At 38.3% G+C, this 14,488-nt stretch overlaps 1 protein-coding gene across 3 annotated transcripts in view; it reads right to left on the minus strand.

Annotated features, from left to right (window-relative positions):
* MIER3 (MIER family member 3) overlaps positions 1–14,488 on the minus strand; it is a 42,940-nt gene that overhangs the window by 12,123 nt on the left and 16,329 nt on the right. For 2 of the 3 annotated variants that reach the window (XM_004380482.3, XM_023734988.1), the window contains exons 3-7: positions 7,909–8,043; positions 6,562–6,682; positions 5,132–5,217; positions 4,866–4,938; positions 2,542–2,693 (exon numbers count right to left, since the gene is read on the minus strand). In XM_004380482.3, coding sequence (XP_004380539.1) covers positions 2,542–2,693; positions 4,866–4,938; positions 5,132–5,217; positions 6,562–6,682; positions 7,909–8,043 — 567 coding nt within the window. Of the gene's footprint in view, positions 1–2,541; positions 2,694–4,865; positions 4,939–5,131; positions 5,218–6,561; positions 6,683–7,321; positions 7,813–7,908; positions 8,044–14,488 lie in introns of those variants that run through there. The other variant, XM_023734987.1, reaches the window with a different exon arrangement.

Below are 14,488 nucleotides of genomic sequence, written 5' to 3' on the forward strand. Positions count from 1 at the left end.
GTTTCATGAGAAACTACTTGTTCTGTAAGCCTTCACCTGAAGTACAATAAATAAATTAATTAATTAATTAATTTAAAAAAAAATATCAACATCAACAGGAGTTTGGAAGTTGATTCCAACCCTCACGGATAACCCTGAGAGGTTCAAGACTCCAGTGAAGGAACTAACTGCAGATGTGGTGGAAACAGCAAGAGAACTAGAATTAGACGTGGAGCTTAAAGATGCACTGAACTGCTGTAATCTTGTGATAAAACTTTTTAACGGATGAGGAACTGCTTCTTATGGATGATCAAAGAAAGTGGTTTCTTGAGATGGTATCTATTCCTGGTGAAGATGCTGTGAACATTGTTGAAAAGACAACAAAAATATTACATAAACTGCTGTGGGGACCATGGTCTTGGGGAACATCTAGCTTAACTGGCATAACATAGTTGATAAAGAAAATGTTCTACATTCTACTTTGGTGAGTTGCGTCTGGGGTCTTAAAAGTTTGTGAATGGCCATCTAAGATACTACAGTGGTCTCACCCCATTGGGACCAAGGGAGAATGAAGAAAATCAAAGACACAAGGGAAAAATTAGTCCAAAGGACTAATGGACCACAACTTCCACAGCCTCCACCGGACTGAGTTCAGCACAACTAGACAGTGCTCGGCTACCACCACCAATTGCTCTGAAAGGGATCACAACAGAAGGTCCTGGACGGAACTGGAGAAAAATGTAGAACAAAATTCTAACTCACGAAAAGGACCAGACTTACTGGCCTGACAGAGACTGTAGATACCCCAAGAGTATGGTCCCTGGACACCCTTTTAGCTCAGTAATGAAGTCACTCCTGAGGTTCACCCTTCATCCAAAGATTAGACAGGCCCATTAAACAAAATGAGATTAAATGGGCACATCAGCCCAGGGCAAGGATTAGAAGGCAGGAGGAGACAGGAAAGCTGGTAATAGGGAACCCAAGGTCGAGAAAAGGAGAGTGTTGACATGTTGTAGGGTTGGTAACCAATGTCACAAAACAACATGTGTACTGTTTAATGAGAAGCTAGTTTGTTCTGTAAACCTTTATCTAAAGCATAATAAAAAAAAAAAATTTTACATAAACTTAGTTGATAAAGCAGTGGCAGGGTTTAAGAGGAATGACTTCAATTTTAAAGGAAATTCTACTGTGTATAAAATGCTATCAAACAGCATCGCATGCTACAGAGAAATCTTTTGTGAAAGGAGGAGTCAACTGATGCAGTAAACGTCACTGTTGTCTTATTTTAAGAAATTGCCACAGCCACTCCAACCTTCAGCAACCACCACCCTGATCTGTCTGCAGCTATCAACACTGAGGCAAGACCCTCACCAGCAAAAAGATTATGACTCACTAAAGGCTGAGATTATGGTTAACATTTTTTAGCAATGAAGTATTTTTTATTTTGTGTGTGTGTGCTTTAGGTGAAGGTTTACAGAGCAAATTAGTTTCTCATCAAACAATTAATACACATATTGTTTCGTGACATTGGTTGCCAGCCCCACGTCAACAGTCTCCCCTTCATGACCTTAGGTTCCCCAATTCCACAGAGATCCCATTTACAACAGCATTAAATACACATGTACATAAGGTATCAAAGAATTAAGCTAATGAGATATATGTGATGTTCAAAAAAACAAAAACACTGATGGATTAAAAAAATGCAAATAAATGGAGAGGCAGACCACGTTCTTGGAGTGGAAAGTTTAATGTTTTAAAGGTGTTAATTCTTTCAAAATTAATTTATAAACTTAATCAAGTATCATTTTAAAAAACCCAATGGAATTTCTTTTTGAGAGCTGGTACTAGTCTGAAGTTAGGCTAGTACAATACTTCTTTATGTTATTGGGAATTCAAGTTTGATTTTAACTATCTCTGAGTATTCCTTAGTCAGGCTCACCTAGGTTGGCAACATGGAGTGAAAAAGGTATATAAGCAGGGCCAAATAATGTCAGAGGGGCAAAACCAGGACAGGCAATACTCCCACCTCTCATATACCACATGTGAGCAGGAGAGTGTGTGTGTACAAGTGCTTATCAAATGCTCCTACACCAAATTTATATACTCTTAATAGACATTACCTTTATTCCTGAATAAAGTTCAAGAACAATTCAAAGAAAATTTCTATCATAAAATCTGGAAGTCTAATCATGCAAATGATATTACAACTATAGGATGATATACACAGCCATTAAGAATGAGGTTATTAAAGAATTCTTAATGGCAAAGGAAAGTAACATTAAGTGATTAAAAGAATACAAAAAGTATTTATACTAAGATCAAAATTATGTGTGTATTTACAGAAAAAAGACAAGAAAAGGCATGAAACTATAAAGAGTGGCTACTTCTAAGTCTCTGGTTTACGGTTTGTTTGTTTTTTAAACCAGTATTTATTTTCCAAGTTTTAAAAAACTATCAGAAAGAGATAACGCAGTTCACAAGTAAGAAATATTTGAGTCAAAATATAACAAAATCAAGAAGATACTCTAGTTAGCTGATATTTCAACAGAAACTGAAGTATACCTGTTCATTGTCCCTTGTGTGTGTTCCTGCAGAAATCCGATCCATTATTTTTTCATTTCCAGTTCTTAATGAGGTCTCAACAAGGTACTCCTTAACTTTGCTCTCCAAAACCACACCAGGTCGCCAAAGTAATTGGTCCTCATTTTCATACACTGATAAAGAATATTAAAAATAGCGAACACAGTCAAAGATATACACAAACTGTTATTCTTCCTTAATAGGCTATACAATGGGACTAGTAATTAACTTTAAGGACACCAGCATTTTGAATACTAGCAAGTACAGTCTTTCATTAGTAAAAGTTAAAAAAAAAAAAATTTAACATTATTATGGGCTAAGGGCTCCAGAGGTTAAAGCAACCAGATTTTTTGGTGGCTGGATTTACTGACCAATCAGAAAGCTCTCTAAGCCTAGTAAAATCTAATAGAAAATCCAACAGTGGTTATCATATAATCTTCTAATGAAGGAGTAAAAATAGCCTATGTAAACTCTTTAACAACCTCATTGGAATTTTCTCTTGAATTCCCTAAATGGCTACATGAAATCTCTAAAAATTAAAAATTCCAAACAGCATAAAGATCAAAATATCTGCCAATAATGAAATTATAACTTCATTATCATCAATTTCCTCCCAAGAGTGAATTTTTATTTAAAGGTTCAGGAAGCAGTTTAATCAGACCTCCCTAGGGAGGTTTTGGAAAGTATGATAAGCAGTCAGAGAAGTAAACTTTCCACAATCTCTTAAAGAGGCTGATATACTAATAAATAAAATGTCACTAAAACAAGTTTACAGTCTATTAAAATACACACACTGTTGACCTTACTCAAAGTCTCTACTCTACACGATGAAGTAATATGGATGGCCCAACCATTATCGCATTGTTTCCAGTTTAATCCATTGTTCAAGTTTATTATAAATACTAAATACAGCTAATAAAAATCATTTACTGAGCGCTTACTATGTAGCAGGACTGTAGTAAGTGCTTTATGTTCACTAACGTATGAGGCAAGGATTATCAATCCCCATTAGCAGGAAGTTTAAAAATAAAAAGTATACCTGTGAAGCAGTAAGACTGATTTTTTTTTTAGGAGAAGTTTCTGGAACCAGTTTCATTACCCTTTGGTAACAACTGAAATAGGTAAAATAGTTTGGGTTTACTCCTCTAAAAGACAGAGAAAGTACACCCTTCTTCCTGAATTTGTTGAAGTGAGATAATATTATCGTCATTATGTTTAACCTAAGGCCCTATAGCTATTGAGCATGTACTTGGCTCCAAGGGTGTGTATGGTATTTGGGTGGTGGATACAGAGGCTGGTGTATCTGAAGCTAATCGGCTACTATTTGCTTATCTGGGGACAACTGTCCCCCATCACTTTTAAAGCAGTTTAGGAAAACAGTGTAGCTAGTGGCTACCAAGACTAATGACCCCAAAGGTACCAGTCTCCCCTCCTTTAAATGGGAGATGACCTGCCATGCAGGAAAGGAGGACAGGACTAAAGTGCTGTACCTGCGGTGCTGCTTTTGTCTTCCTGCCTTCACAGGGTGGAATCAACTCATTAGGGGAAAGGTCAAATGCCCATGGGAATATTCCAAACCTACTTGGTTCCTGAGTTCAGCTAGGAAGGTGTACTTGCATTTTATTTCCTACCACCACATCCCTCCATACTTTCAGAACCAACTATAGTTGAACTCTACCAAAAATGTGAGGAAAAACTGATCACACTCTATATACTAAGTAGGGGTGTATGATGTGGCAAAAGAAGCAGAATCCTAATATTGCACCTCCTGCACTTTCAGGGCTGGGACAAGGGAAGTTTTTTCTATTTTCTTTTTCCCTCAAGAGTTTTCTTTTCGAGAGGATTACCGTATTTGCAACATGTAGAAAAAACTGGCACAGTGGCACTTATGAAAATACCTTGCAGGGGGAGGGCACGATTTGCAACAAATGCAGAAGGCACGTGTTATCTGGGTAAAAATATGCTATACCCTAACATTCTCATTCTCTCAGGTGAACAGACTCTATCCTCTTCTACTGAAGCAGCATGCAGGTCGAGGGGTTGCATCTTAAGAGGGGTGCCACTAGTTTAACAGGTGTTGAGCATACTGGCTAAGAAGCACTGTACCAGGTGAGTCTCTGATTCACATGGCTAATCTTAACACATTTTTCCTAAGTCAGGGCTGAATATTATGACCTTAGCAGTTAGCCCTGACCTCAAATATATCTTTATACTGTTGAGGTTGGTAGACAATCAGATATTTAAATGAATATATTGTAGGGTAACTTGGTCTATCGAACATTATCGAAATCAAAAGCCTTCCTTACCTTTCTCATTACCATCATACTCTCCAAGATAAGGGGGGATCTCTGCCTGATATTGTAAACCAACCATTATTTCCTGCAGGAAAATTTAGAAGTAAAAACAATTTATTGTAAAAATAAATTTTAAAGGAAAGTCTCACTTATTGATCAGTTGCTACAAGCCAAAAGAAACTTATCTTGCAACAACAAAATTAAGTTATTTCAGAAATATTTTTTAAAAGCTATTTTAGTCCAAATGGTCTACTAGGTTATGCTAGTGACTCATTTACCTTCCTCAGATCTTCAGGTGCGTTACCACTGTCTGTTTCGACATCTTCACCCTCTGATTCCTTATCCCCATCACATGTAGTATTTGCTTAAAAAAGAAAAAATTAAGTTAAAAAAAAGGTTTGTATTGCCTATTTTTGCACCTGGGCGCACATGGTAGTCTATAAAAATGTGCTGAATAAATGAGATCAAGGTAAATATACTAAATCTCTTTCACTATTCTCATGTTTCAACATGAGTCAAAACAAGATGCCAAAAACACTAAGAATGTGTATTAAAAAAAAAGAAAAGAAAAAACCGTTGCCGTAGAGTCAATTCTGACTCATACCTACAGGACAGAGTAGAACTGTCCCATAGGGTTTCCAAGAAGCAGCTGTAGATCTGAACTGCCAACCTTTTGGTTAACAGCCGTAGTTCCCCATAGCTTGCTGTAGCTCTTAACTACTGTGCCACCAGGGCTTCAAGAATGTGTACAATACCCTTATAATTAACATGGTGTACTGTTAATAGCTGGTTACCTTAAAAAGAAAGTAAAGTACCGGAGTTCTGATTACACCAATCCAGAAAGATACACACACAAGAGTTCTACCTTAAGTCTATCAAAATCATGATTTTACGTGCGTGTGTGTGCACATGTATTTGAATTTGTTAACTGAATAGTTCTTCTCCTACCATATAAATACCTAAAAGAAATAAATGAGATCCAGTCTTATATTGTATGTTAGGAACTATTTCAGTTCAAAGATTTTTTTTTGGGGGGGGCAAGCTTGTGATTCTGGTTTTTATTATAGGAAAAAGGATATAAATGAAGAAACGCATAAGGCAAGGTCTGGGAGAGATCCCAACTCAGAGCCTCCATATCTGAAAACAGGATGTGCTACCCACCTACATGCATTTTCTTTCACCAACCAGGAAGCCAATGAAGCTTCCCTGTCCAGAGCCTTTACTGTGTTTCATTATGTAGTCAAGATTTTTTAAAAAATATTACTGAAATCCCTCAAAAGGTAACAAACTAAAAAAAAAAAAAAAAAAAAAGGATTCAAATGTATCACTTCAAAAAACAAAAGAACAACTTCTTGAGCACTGATAGTTCTCAAAGCCAGGAGAGCAAGAGCCTTGTAACAGAAACTCCAAAATTTTCTATAAAATTTTATGGTTAAACTAAGATTGGTTACCATAGTAACAGATGAGTCTTGAGAAAGAAAATAAAGAGCTTTGTAAAACTACGCGAATGTGTTAATTTTTAAATAGCACATTAGTTCACTTATATCTCAATAAAAAAAATTATAATCTTATTCATATTATAATAGTATTTTATTTTACTTAAGCAAAAACACTTAGACTATTTTAACATAAACTACTGAACTGAACAGAATGTCCTCAAGCTATAGTATTGATGTTACTATTTATCAGTAATGACTGGGTTTCTTACATCGTAAAGGTCTAGGGAAGAAATCAGAAGTCTCATGGGAAGTCACAGATGGTGTCAGGTCATCTGCAGAAGACTGAGTTTCCTCATCATCACCGGATAATAGGTCTTTTGCTATTTCCTCCTGGAAGAAGAGGAAGGCAGTTCTAGAGTTAGAAATGATTACATCTCATCAATTAAGAAAAGTTTCTTCTCATAGTTAAAGGCCTCTTGGTTTTGAGAAAAGTAAATCTGAAATTCTCCTATAATTTATTTCATGTATGTAAATATAATTTATTTCATGTACGTAAATATTTAATAACACTTAAATTTAATTATAATACCCAATAACTATACTATTCCACACTAATGCTTGTAACAGAAACAATCTGCCTGATTTGTGAGTGTGCAGAGCTGACCTGAAGTTGCAAAATAATTTTTAGTGAATTTACAACAAAAGAAAAAAATCCGACTTCTAAGTGGTTATATTCACTTCCTTCCAAAATAAATAAAGCAAAACTGAAAAAATGCCTCCACACTCCACTCTTCCAACAATTTTAAAAGTTCAACTAATGAAAGCTCTGGCTAGTGATATAAATTTTTAAGGAAAGAAATAGGTTTGAATTAACTTCTGTGGAAGTATTTAGTCATCCTTGTGCCTGGTACACAGTGAGCTCTGAATGAGTATTTGCTGTAAGGATATGGTCACTAAGGTCTGTGGTACATTAATACCATCTTTGACTGTCAAATTTCTGTCACTAAAAGTGGGAATGCCATAACTCACAGGGAGAAGATCCAAGATGTGGCTTCCTCTCCCGGCCTGAGATCTGAAAGGTGGGGAAAGCTTCCCAGGGAGGGAGAGCTCCACTTGGCCTAGTGATCTGTTAGCGGAGACTGCAGCTGTGTGCATCTTCCTCGGCAGGGCCTAGGCCTCCCCATGACCGGCCCATGTTAGCGATGCATCGCTACGGCTTTGGCTGCTATGGCCACTGGCACTCCCAGAGCCCAAGAAAACAGAACTTCTCTCCAACTACTCCACGCCTAAGCCAGCTTGGTTTGAAGGCTTCTGGGGGATTTATTTGTCAAAAGAAGCTAAGGCATAATTTAAATTTAGATACACTGTGTCTGCACAGGAAAGATGAAAAAATTATGAGAGAATATTCAGGCATTCCAAGTCTCATGACACTACTACTACATTTAAAGTAGTACAATCAGAGCCAAACATTGTTTAAATCAGACACCAAAATGATATGGGCAATGGGTCAATAAGAAGTTTACATTTCAGAAAAATGCTTTAAGTTAAGGGGATTATAATAAAAAACAGTCAAAGATAATGGATTCTGAACTTTGCTTTTAAAGGCTTGTACTTACTTTATCTAGTGTCATATCTGGCAGCTCATCTGCAAGTTCACTTGGGGAGCTATTTGCACTGGAATTGGCAACTGCTGGGATTGAAGGTTCATAGCCATAGAATGCCAGTAAATCTTCTAGAGGCATGTTTCCTTCCTGTTCGTGCCAGGACACAAACATGAACTCAGCAAGATGGCACAGTACTGTGATGCCCTTCATGTTCATAAAGCACATTACCAAAACAGCAGTACCAATCAAAGCCAAGTTGTAGTTTTTCCTTTTGTACTACTGCCAAAAAAACAGGACCAAAGGCCTAAAGCTGTAATTAACATATTAACAAAAGCCTAACAAATACTTCAATTTTTATTTTCTAGAATCATCCCACTTTTTAAAAAATTCCCCAAATATTTGCTTTTGTGCAAATTTTTTTTTTTTAGAAAACATTCATGTTAGTATAAAGATTTGCCATGAAAAATTTCCAATTAACAAAAAACCACTTCATGTAATTTTTAGCTTGTTTCCTTTGTAGGTAACAGCTGACCACCTGGTTTTTCTTCAAATTAATTAGATTTCTAATGGAAATCTTTGCTAAATATTTACTACACCAGCAATATTTGTATATTAATAATGAAAACACAATTACCCCTTTTATATTCATACTACTATATCTATGATATTTTATGCCAGCTTCCCCCCCCCCATAATCATCTGATAAAGTTTGTATTATGACCATCAGCTTACAGGTGAGAAAATCGAGGCTTAGCTCTGAGTTTGAATTCCAGACCACCACCACCACCACCCGCCCCCCACAGTTCTCTTACTTGCTGCACTGCATTGGTAGAATTATATACCCTGGCTTTAACGCTACCTGTGTTATGAACACTTAAGCCATGTGACATAGTGACAACCAGACACCACTTTTTTTTTTTTGGTAACCAAACCATCTTAGTTATAAAAAGAAAGCAGGAATGAACATATTTCCTTTTTTTTTAATATTTTAATTCAACTACTAAAGAGTATAGAATTATAATTAATCACTGAAATAACTTCAAAACAATATATCCAAGGATCAGTTAATTTGTTAAATATTAAGATGTTTGTATCCACCTATGAAGAGATTTATTTTTCAAGCTTGTTCATTGGTTTAATTTTCCCGTTAAGACAAAGTATCTAAGTCATGAAGCAATCAGCATGAAAATGCTAAAGCAGAATGTGTAAAACCTACCCACAATTGATTATAAAGTCAGCAGAGGAGCTAGTGATGACTCCTAGAGAGCCAGCTGGCTGCCCACAAGGGTCTGCAGGGAACACAGGCTCTGGGGGTCCTCAAGAATCTGGCCTTTAGCTATGCAGGTATGGGACTTAAATTTTTCACTGTGTCTGACTGAATCAGATTCATGCTAAGTGAATGTAGACTGAAGTATACAAGTGAACGCTAATCTGAATTTGCAGTAGGAGACATTACGCCTTTCTAATGACCATAACAATCATTCCACTCATGAAATCCTTTCAGTTAGGGATTGCAATCAATAAAAAGCGACTTTCAGAGCACAGAGTCAGCACAAATTAAGTTGGATGGCCAGGACAGACAGAAGTCCTCCACACCACAGGCAGCATCATGAACTATTCTTCTCCCAAACCAGAGAACCCACTGAAGGTGACCAGACCAGACTGAGTCTCTCTGCAGCTCTATTTCTGCTCCATGAGAAGTCCACGCAGTCCATTCCCCTTGGCTCTTATAAGTTATAAGAGGAGATTGGGTTGCAGCCTTTGCCAACCTCCTGTTAGTATTTTTCCAAAACCTTACAGTGTCAGACTCCCTCCCTGGACTGAGGAGATGGCAATTCTCACTCATTATGCACTGATGGTCCAACTTGCCACCAATTCAGCACCATGTGTTCTAGGAACTGTGCTGAGGGCTATCAGCTATGGATAGCTCAGGCTCTTAATTCTCCTATGAGATTCAGAGAAAAATCTCTGCCTTCAAGGAGTTCAGTCTTAGAGAAACAGCTAAATTATAACACAATGTGATGGCTGCAATAATTCTGGAATTGGTGCTACGAACTGGTAGGTACAGAGAAGACCTACAACCCAGAAAAAATGGTAGGGCATGGGGAAGTACCACACAGAAAGGGCGAAGATGAGGCTAAGTCTTGAGAGATGAAGAGGTGAATGACAGATGAGGGTTGTGTATCAGGGAATCGTGTTCAATCACCCACGAACACTGACTGTGGGGCAGCAGGCAACTGTGCCAGGTGTTGGTATGAAACTCAGGCCTTGCCCTTCCACAGCTTACAGTCTGGTGGGGATGACTGACAATAAACAAATATAGAACCGCCAATTATGATGAGTGCAAAGGCAATAACCAGGGTCCTGAGATATAATGTAGGAAGCCTACTTTCAGTAGGGTTACAGAGAAAGACAGTAAGTGACCTTCAGCTGAGGCATGAAGTTTGAGAAGCAGCCAGTCCTGTGAGAGCATTCCAAGAGAGGAAACAAAACACCCAAGGCCTAAAGATGGTTTCCCACTAAGCCACGTGGCCAGAGCACAGGAGTAGAGTGCTGTGGCCCGAAAGAGAGATGAGGACAGATCATGAAAGCCCCAATGGCCAGGGAAATTTATTTGCAGGGCAATGGGAAGTCACTGGAAAATTATGAAGAGGAAGTGACATGACTTTATTTCTTCTTAAATACTGGGCAGCTGCATGGAGAAAAGTCTGGGGGGGTGGGTGGAGAGATAAAAGAGAAACAGGGAGACCTCCTAGAAGCCTCATGCTGAGATCAGTGGTAGAGACATGGAAAGAAATGAATAGATGCGACATATTCTGGGGTGGAATCAAAATGGTATTGAATGTGGGGGTGAAAGAAGAGAGGGAAGGAATATTCCTCAGATTTCTATTTGAGCAATTGTCTAGTGTTAACTTTTACTGAGACATAAAAGACTAAAGAAAAGGTTTTTCAAGGAAAACATGAAGAGTTCTGCAGAAGACACAAGTTAAGTTTGAGAGGACTAAGAAACATCCAAGTTGAAAGGTCAAGTTGGCCAGGAGCCTGGAGCTCAGAGATCAGGCTGGGCTAAAGATATAAATCTTGGCATTCATTAGCAACTAGATGATATTTAAAGCCACAGGAGTTGATGAGCTCACCCAGGGAGACAGCAGAGAGAAAAAAAGAAGGGGACCTATGCTTTATTAGAAGCACTTTCAGATATATTACCATAGGGAGCCCTGGTGGCACAGTGGTTAAGAGCTCGGCTGCTAACCAAAAGGTTGGCAGTTTGAATCCACCAGCAGCTCCCTGGAAACCCTATGGGGCAGTTCTACTCTGACCTATACGGTCGCTATAAGTTGGAATCAACTCGACAGCAACAGGTTCGGTTTTTTTGGTTTTATAGGTAATAAGGTATATCTGAAAAATAAACATGATTTGTAGTTTTGGAAATATTATTCTGGAGGAAATGGAATGAGAGCTTCAACTAAAGGGAATTATTTGAGAGAAATTTTAAGGAAAAGAATCTATTGTTTGTTGACTTACTTGATATCAAGATGTGAATGAAAGAGACACAGGAGTCTAAACAGACTGCCAGATCTATGGCCTGAGAGAACAGGAGCTACAGCACCATTATGAGACAGAAACACAAGAGCGTGTAGAGTGAGATCGTAGATAACAAGTTTAAGGCAAAAGCTGGGTCGCTTATCGTCCACCATACTTCTACGAAACAGGACGTTATGTGATCTGGATGTTGCACAAACACCATATTAAAACCTTATGGGAGCCTGCTTCCAGCCATTCTCACTCATCGGTTCTCATCTCATCGCGGTGCTGCCGCTGGTAGCGAAGGCCAGAGGAACAGAAGGGGGCAGCAGTGGGGCTGAGAGTGCAGGGGCTGGAGCAGACCAAGGGAAAGACAGCAGGTGCCCAGCCCTGCCCACACCTGCCTGAGCAGCCCCCTTGCCCAAGGCCATGCCTTCTGCCTCACCTTCCTATATCCCATCCGTGGTCCAGTGCTGCAAGAGTTTGGGTTTGTGATCTTTAAAACCATAAGGGGAAAATAATAAACAAAAGGAGTGCTGCTTTCCCTTAAAAAAAAAAATCTTACGGGACCACTGACATATGTGGTCAGAGATTGCCAGAACAGACTTTAACTGACACATACCTGTAATGGGCTTGAATGAGATTACTCAGAAAGGCAAAGAGAGGGAGAAGACAAAAGCTAGAACCCTGAGGAATGCCATCAATTAAAATGTGGGCAAAGAAAGAAAAGCCCGTAAGTAAGATAGAGGAAGACATCGCAAGTAGAGTACAACTAGGAGATTGCAGGATGATGTAAATTAAGGACAGCTGAGAAACCAGGGATGGTTACTTGGGTCAAATACCACCACAGACAGATCAAGCAGACAAAGACAGGCTTTGTATCTGACAATCAGAAATTATGGGTGACCTTACAGCTGGTGGAAAAAGCAAAGCCTAGGCCTGAAAGGCAGGGAAGAAAGTACATATACATACTTGAAACTTGGTTATGAAAGGAGAACAAGTGAGGGCAACCCAGGGTCAAAAGAGAACGTCTTCCAAACATAGGAAAAACGTAAAATAAAAAAAAATTGTAAAAAAAAAGTAAGTAGAAGGATAAACTCAAGGCAGGAGAGATTAGACTAGGATAATGGCAGATACTTCCGGGACAGGAGGGAAAGGAGGAGGAATGAGTATAAAAGTTTGGGTGTGAAGGGGGTGGAGGGGAGAGGGCAGGAGGTTCCGGATAGTAACTCATGCAAATCTCTACTTTCTCCACAGACCCAAGTGCGATAACCATCTGTTGAGGGGGAAGGTGACTGTCTTGGTGGAAACCTCATTAACCAGTTTGAGAGATGACACTGTATAGTCCCCTAAAGAGGGCTGGTGCTAAAACAGAATTTTCTGTACCAAAACTTCTTCAGCAAACTGGACAAACTGAACCCAGCCGCTGAAGCACTGCACAAATGAGATTTCTATTACAGCCTAGTGATAAAACACTTAGTCCTTTCAAGCATAAAAATAATTTTTCAAAATTGAATTAGTAAATCTCAAAGTCTCTGAGAATCTGTGGGAGCTAGATCAGCTTAGAAGTTTGATCCAGCACCTTATCTCAGATATAACAATTTTCCTTTTCTGTCTTTTTCTTGGGTATGGCATTGAACCTATTTAAGTTTTAAGGGATCCAGTACCTTATCTTAGGTATAAGGATTTTCCCTTCCTGTATTTTTCTTGGGTATTTCATTGAACCTATTTAAGTTTTAAGGGACACATTTGAGTTTGGTCACATTTATAAATGGACTGTTTTAAGAGCTGAAGAGTTTCTCAGGAAGAGAATAAGATTTGGAGGCAGAGGACTCACTAATTACTAGCCATAACCTTGGGCAAAAAACCTAACCCCTCTCACCTCTACTTCCTCACCTTTACATAGAAAAATATCATTATTTCCTTGATTCTATGATGCAAATCCTTACATATTAAAAACCAGGATGCATCCTACTGTTATTAGTTGTCACTGAGTCAGTTCTGACTCATGGCGACCCAACATGTGCAAAGTACAACTGCTCCACAGGATTTTCAAGGCTGTGACCTTTCAGAAGCAGATCACCAGGCCTGTCTTCCAAAGGCACCTCTGGGTGGGTATGAACCATCAACCTTTTGGCTAATAGTGGAACACTTAGCAATGTGTGTTATCCGGTGTACAAATTTCAGAGTAGTGCCCCCAACTGATGTGATTTCTAAACCAAAAGTACATCTTACGATGAACATGGCACCTGAGCCAAGGAAATAATGCTAATATCCGTCTGACACACACCTGAAGGGGCTGCTGGATGAATCAAATGAAACCATCTATGTGTCAATCAATTTTAGTGATGAATATAACACCTGTCTGATACCTAAAAATGAAAGTGGCAAAACATACATATAACCTTTCTTTCATTAAATGTCAAAAAAAAAAGAGGAGGACCTATACCAAAATCTAAGTGGTACAAAAGGTAATTTTTTACCTTCTCATTGATTTATGCTTTTCTAAATTATTGGAATTTTCCCAGAATGAACAAGAGGGGAGGGGTCTATATATTAAAAAACATGGGAGTGTACAAAAATTTTTTTAAGTTTTAGACCTAAACCTAGGATTCTTAAATTACAGCATCTCAGGACACAATAACATAAATTAAAAAATATACAGAAATGACATAAATCTAATTGCAGTATGTTCAATAACTAAAGTCTATTCACATAATCTATACTCTCTACACTAAACGGAAACCCTAGTGGCATACTGCTTAAGAGTCTGGCTGCTATTCAAAAGGTTGGCAGTTTTATGCACCAGTCGCTCCTTGGAAACTATGGGGCAGTTCTACTCTGTCCTATAGGGTCGTTATGAGTCAGAATCGACTCAACGGCAACAGGTTTGGGTATTTTTTTTTTTTTGACTATAAGAAAACTGATTTTGTAACCCACTTATTTTCCATAGCATGTGGTGTACTAAATATTTATAAGCACCAAAATATACACCATATTTATAGTCTACAATTGACTTTATATAAAAACTTACTTACAATTTTTGAAAATGAACATTAACATCAAC

Source organism: Trichechus manatus, unplaced genomic scaffold (assembly GCF_000243295.1).
Source record: "Trichechus manatus latirostris isolate Lorelei unplaced genomic scaffold, TriManLat1.0 scaffold00074, whole genome shotgun sequence".
In the NCBI taxonomy this organism is placed as follows: domain Eukaryota; kingdom Metazoa; phylum Chordata; class Mammalia; order Sirenia; family Trichechidae; genus Trichechus; species Trichechus manatus.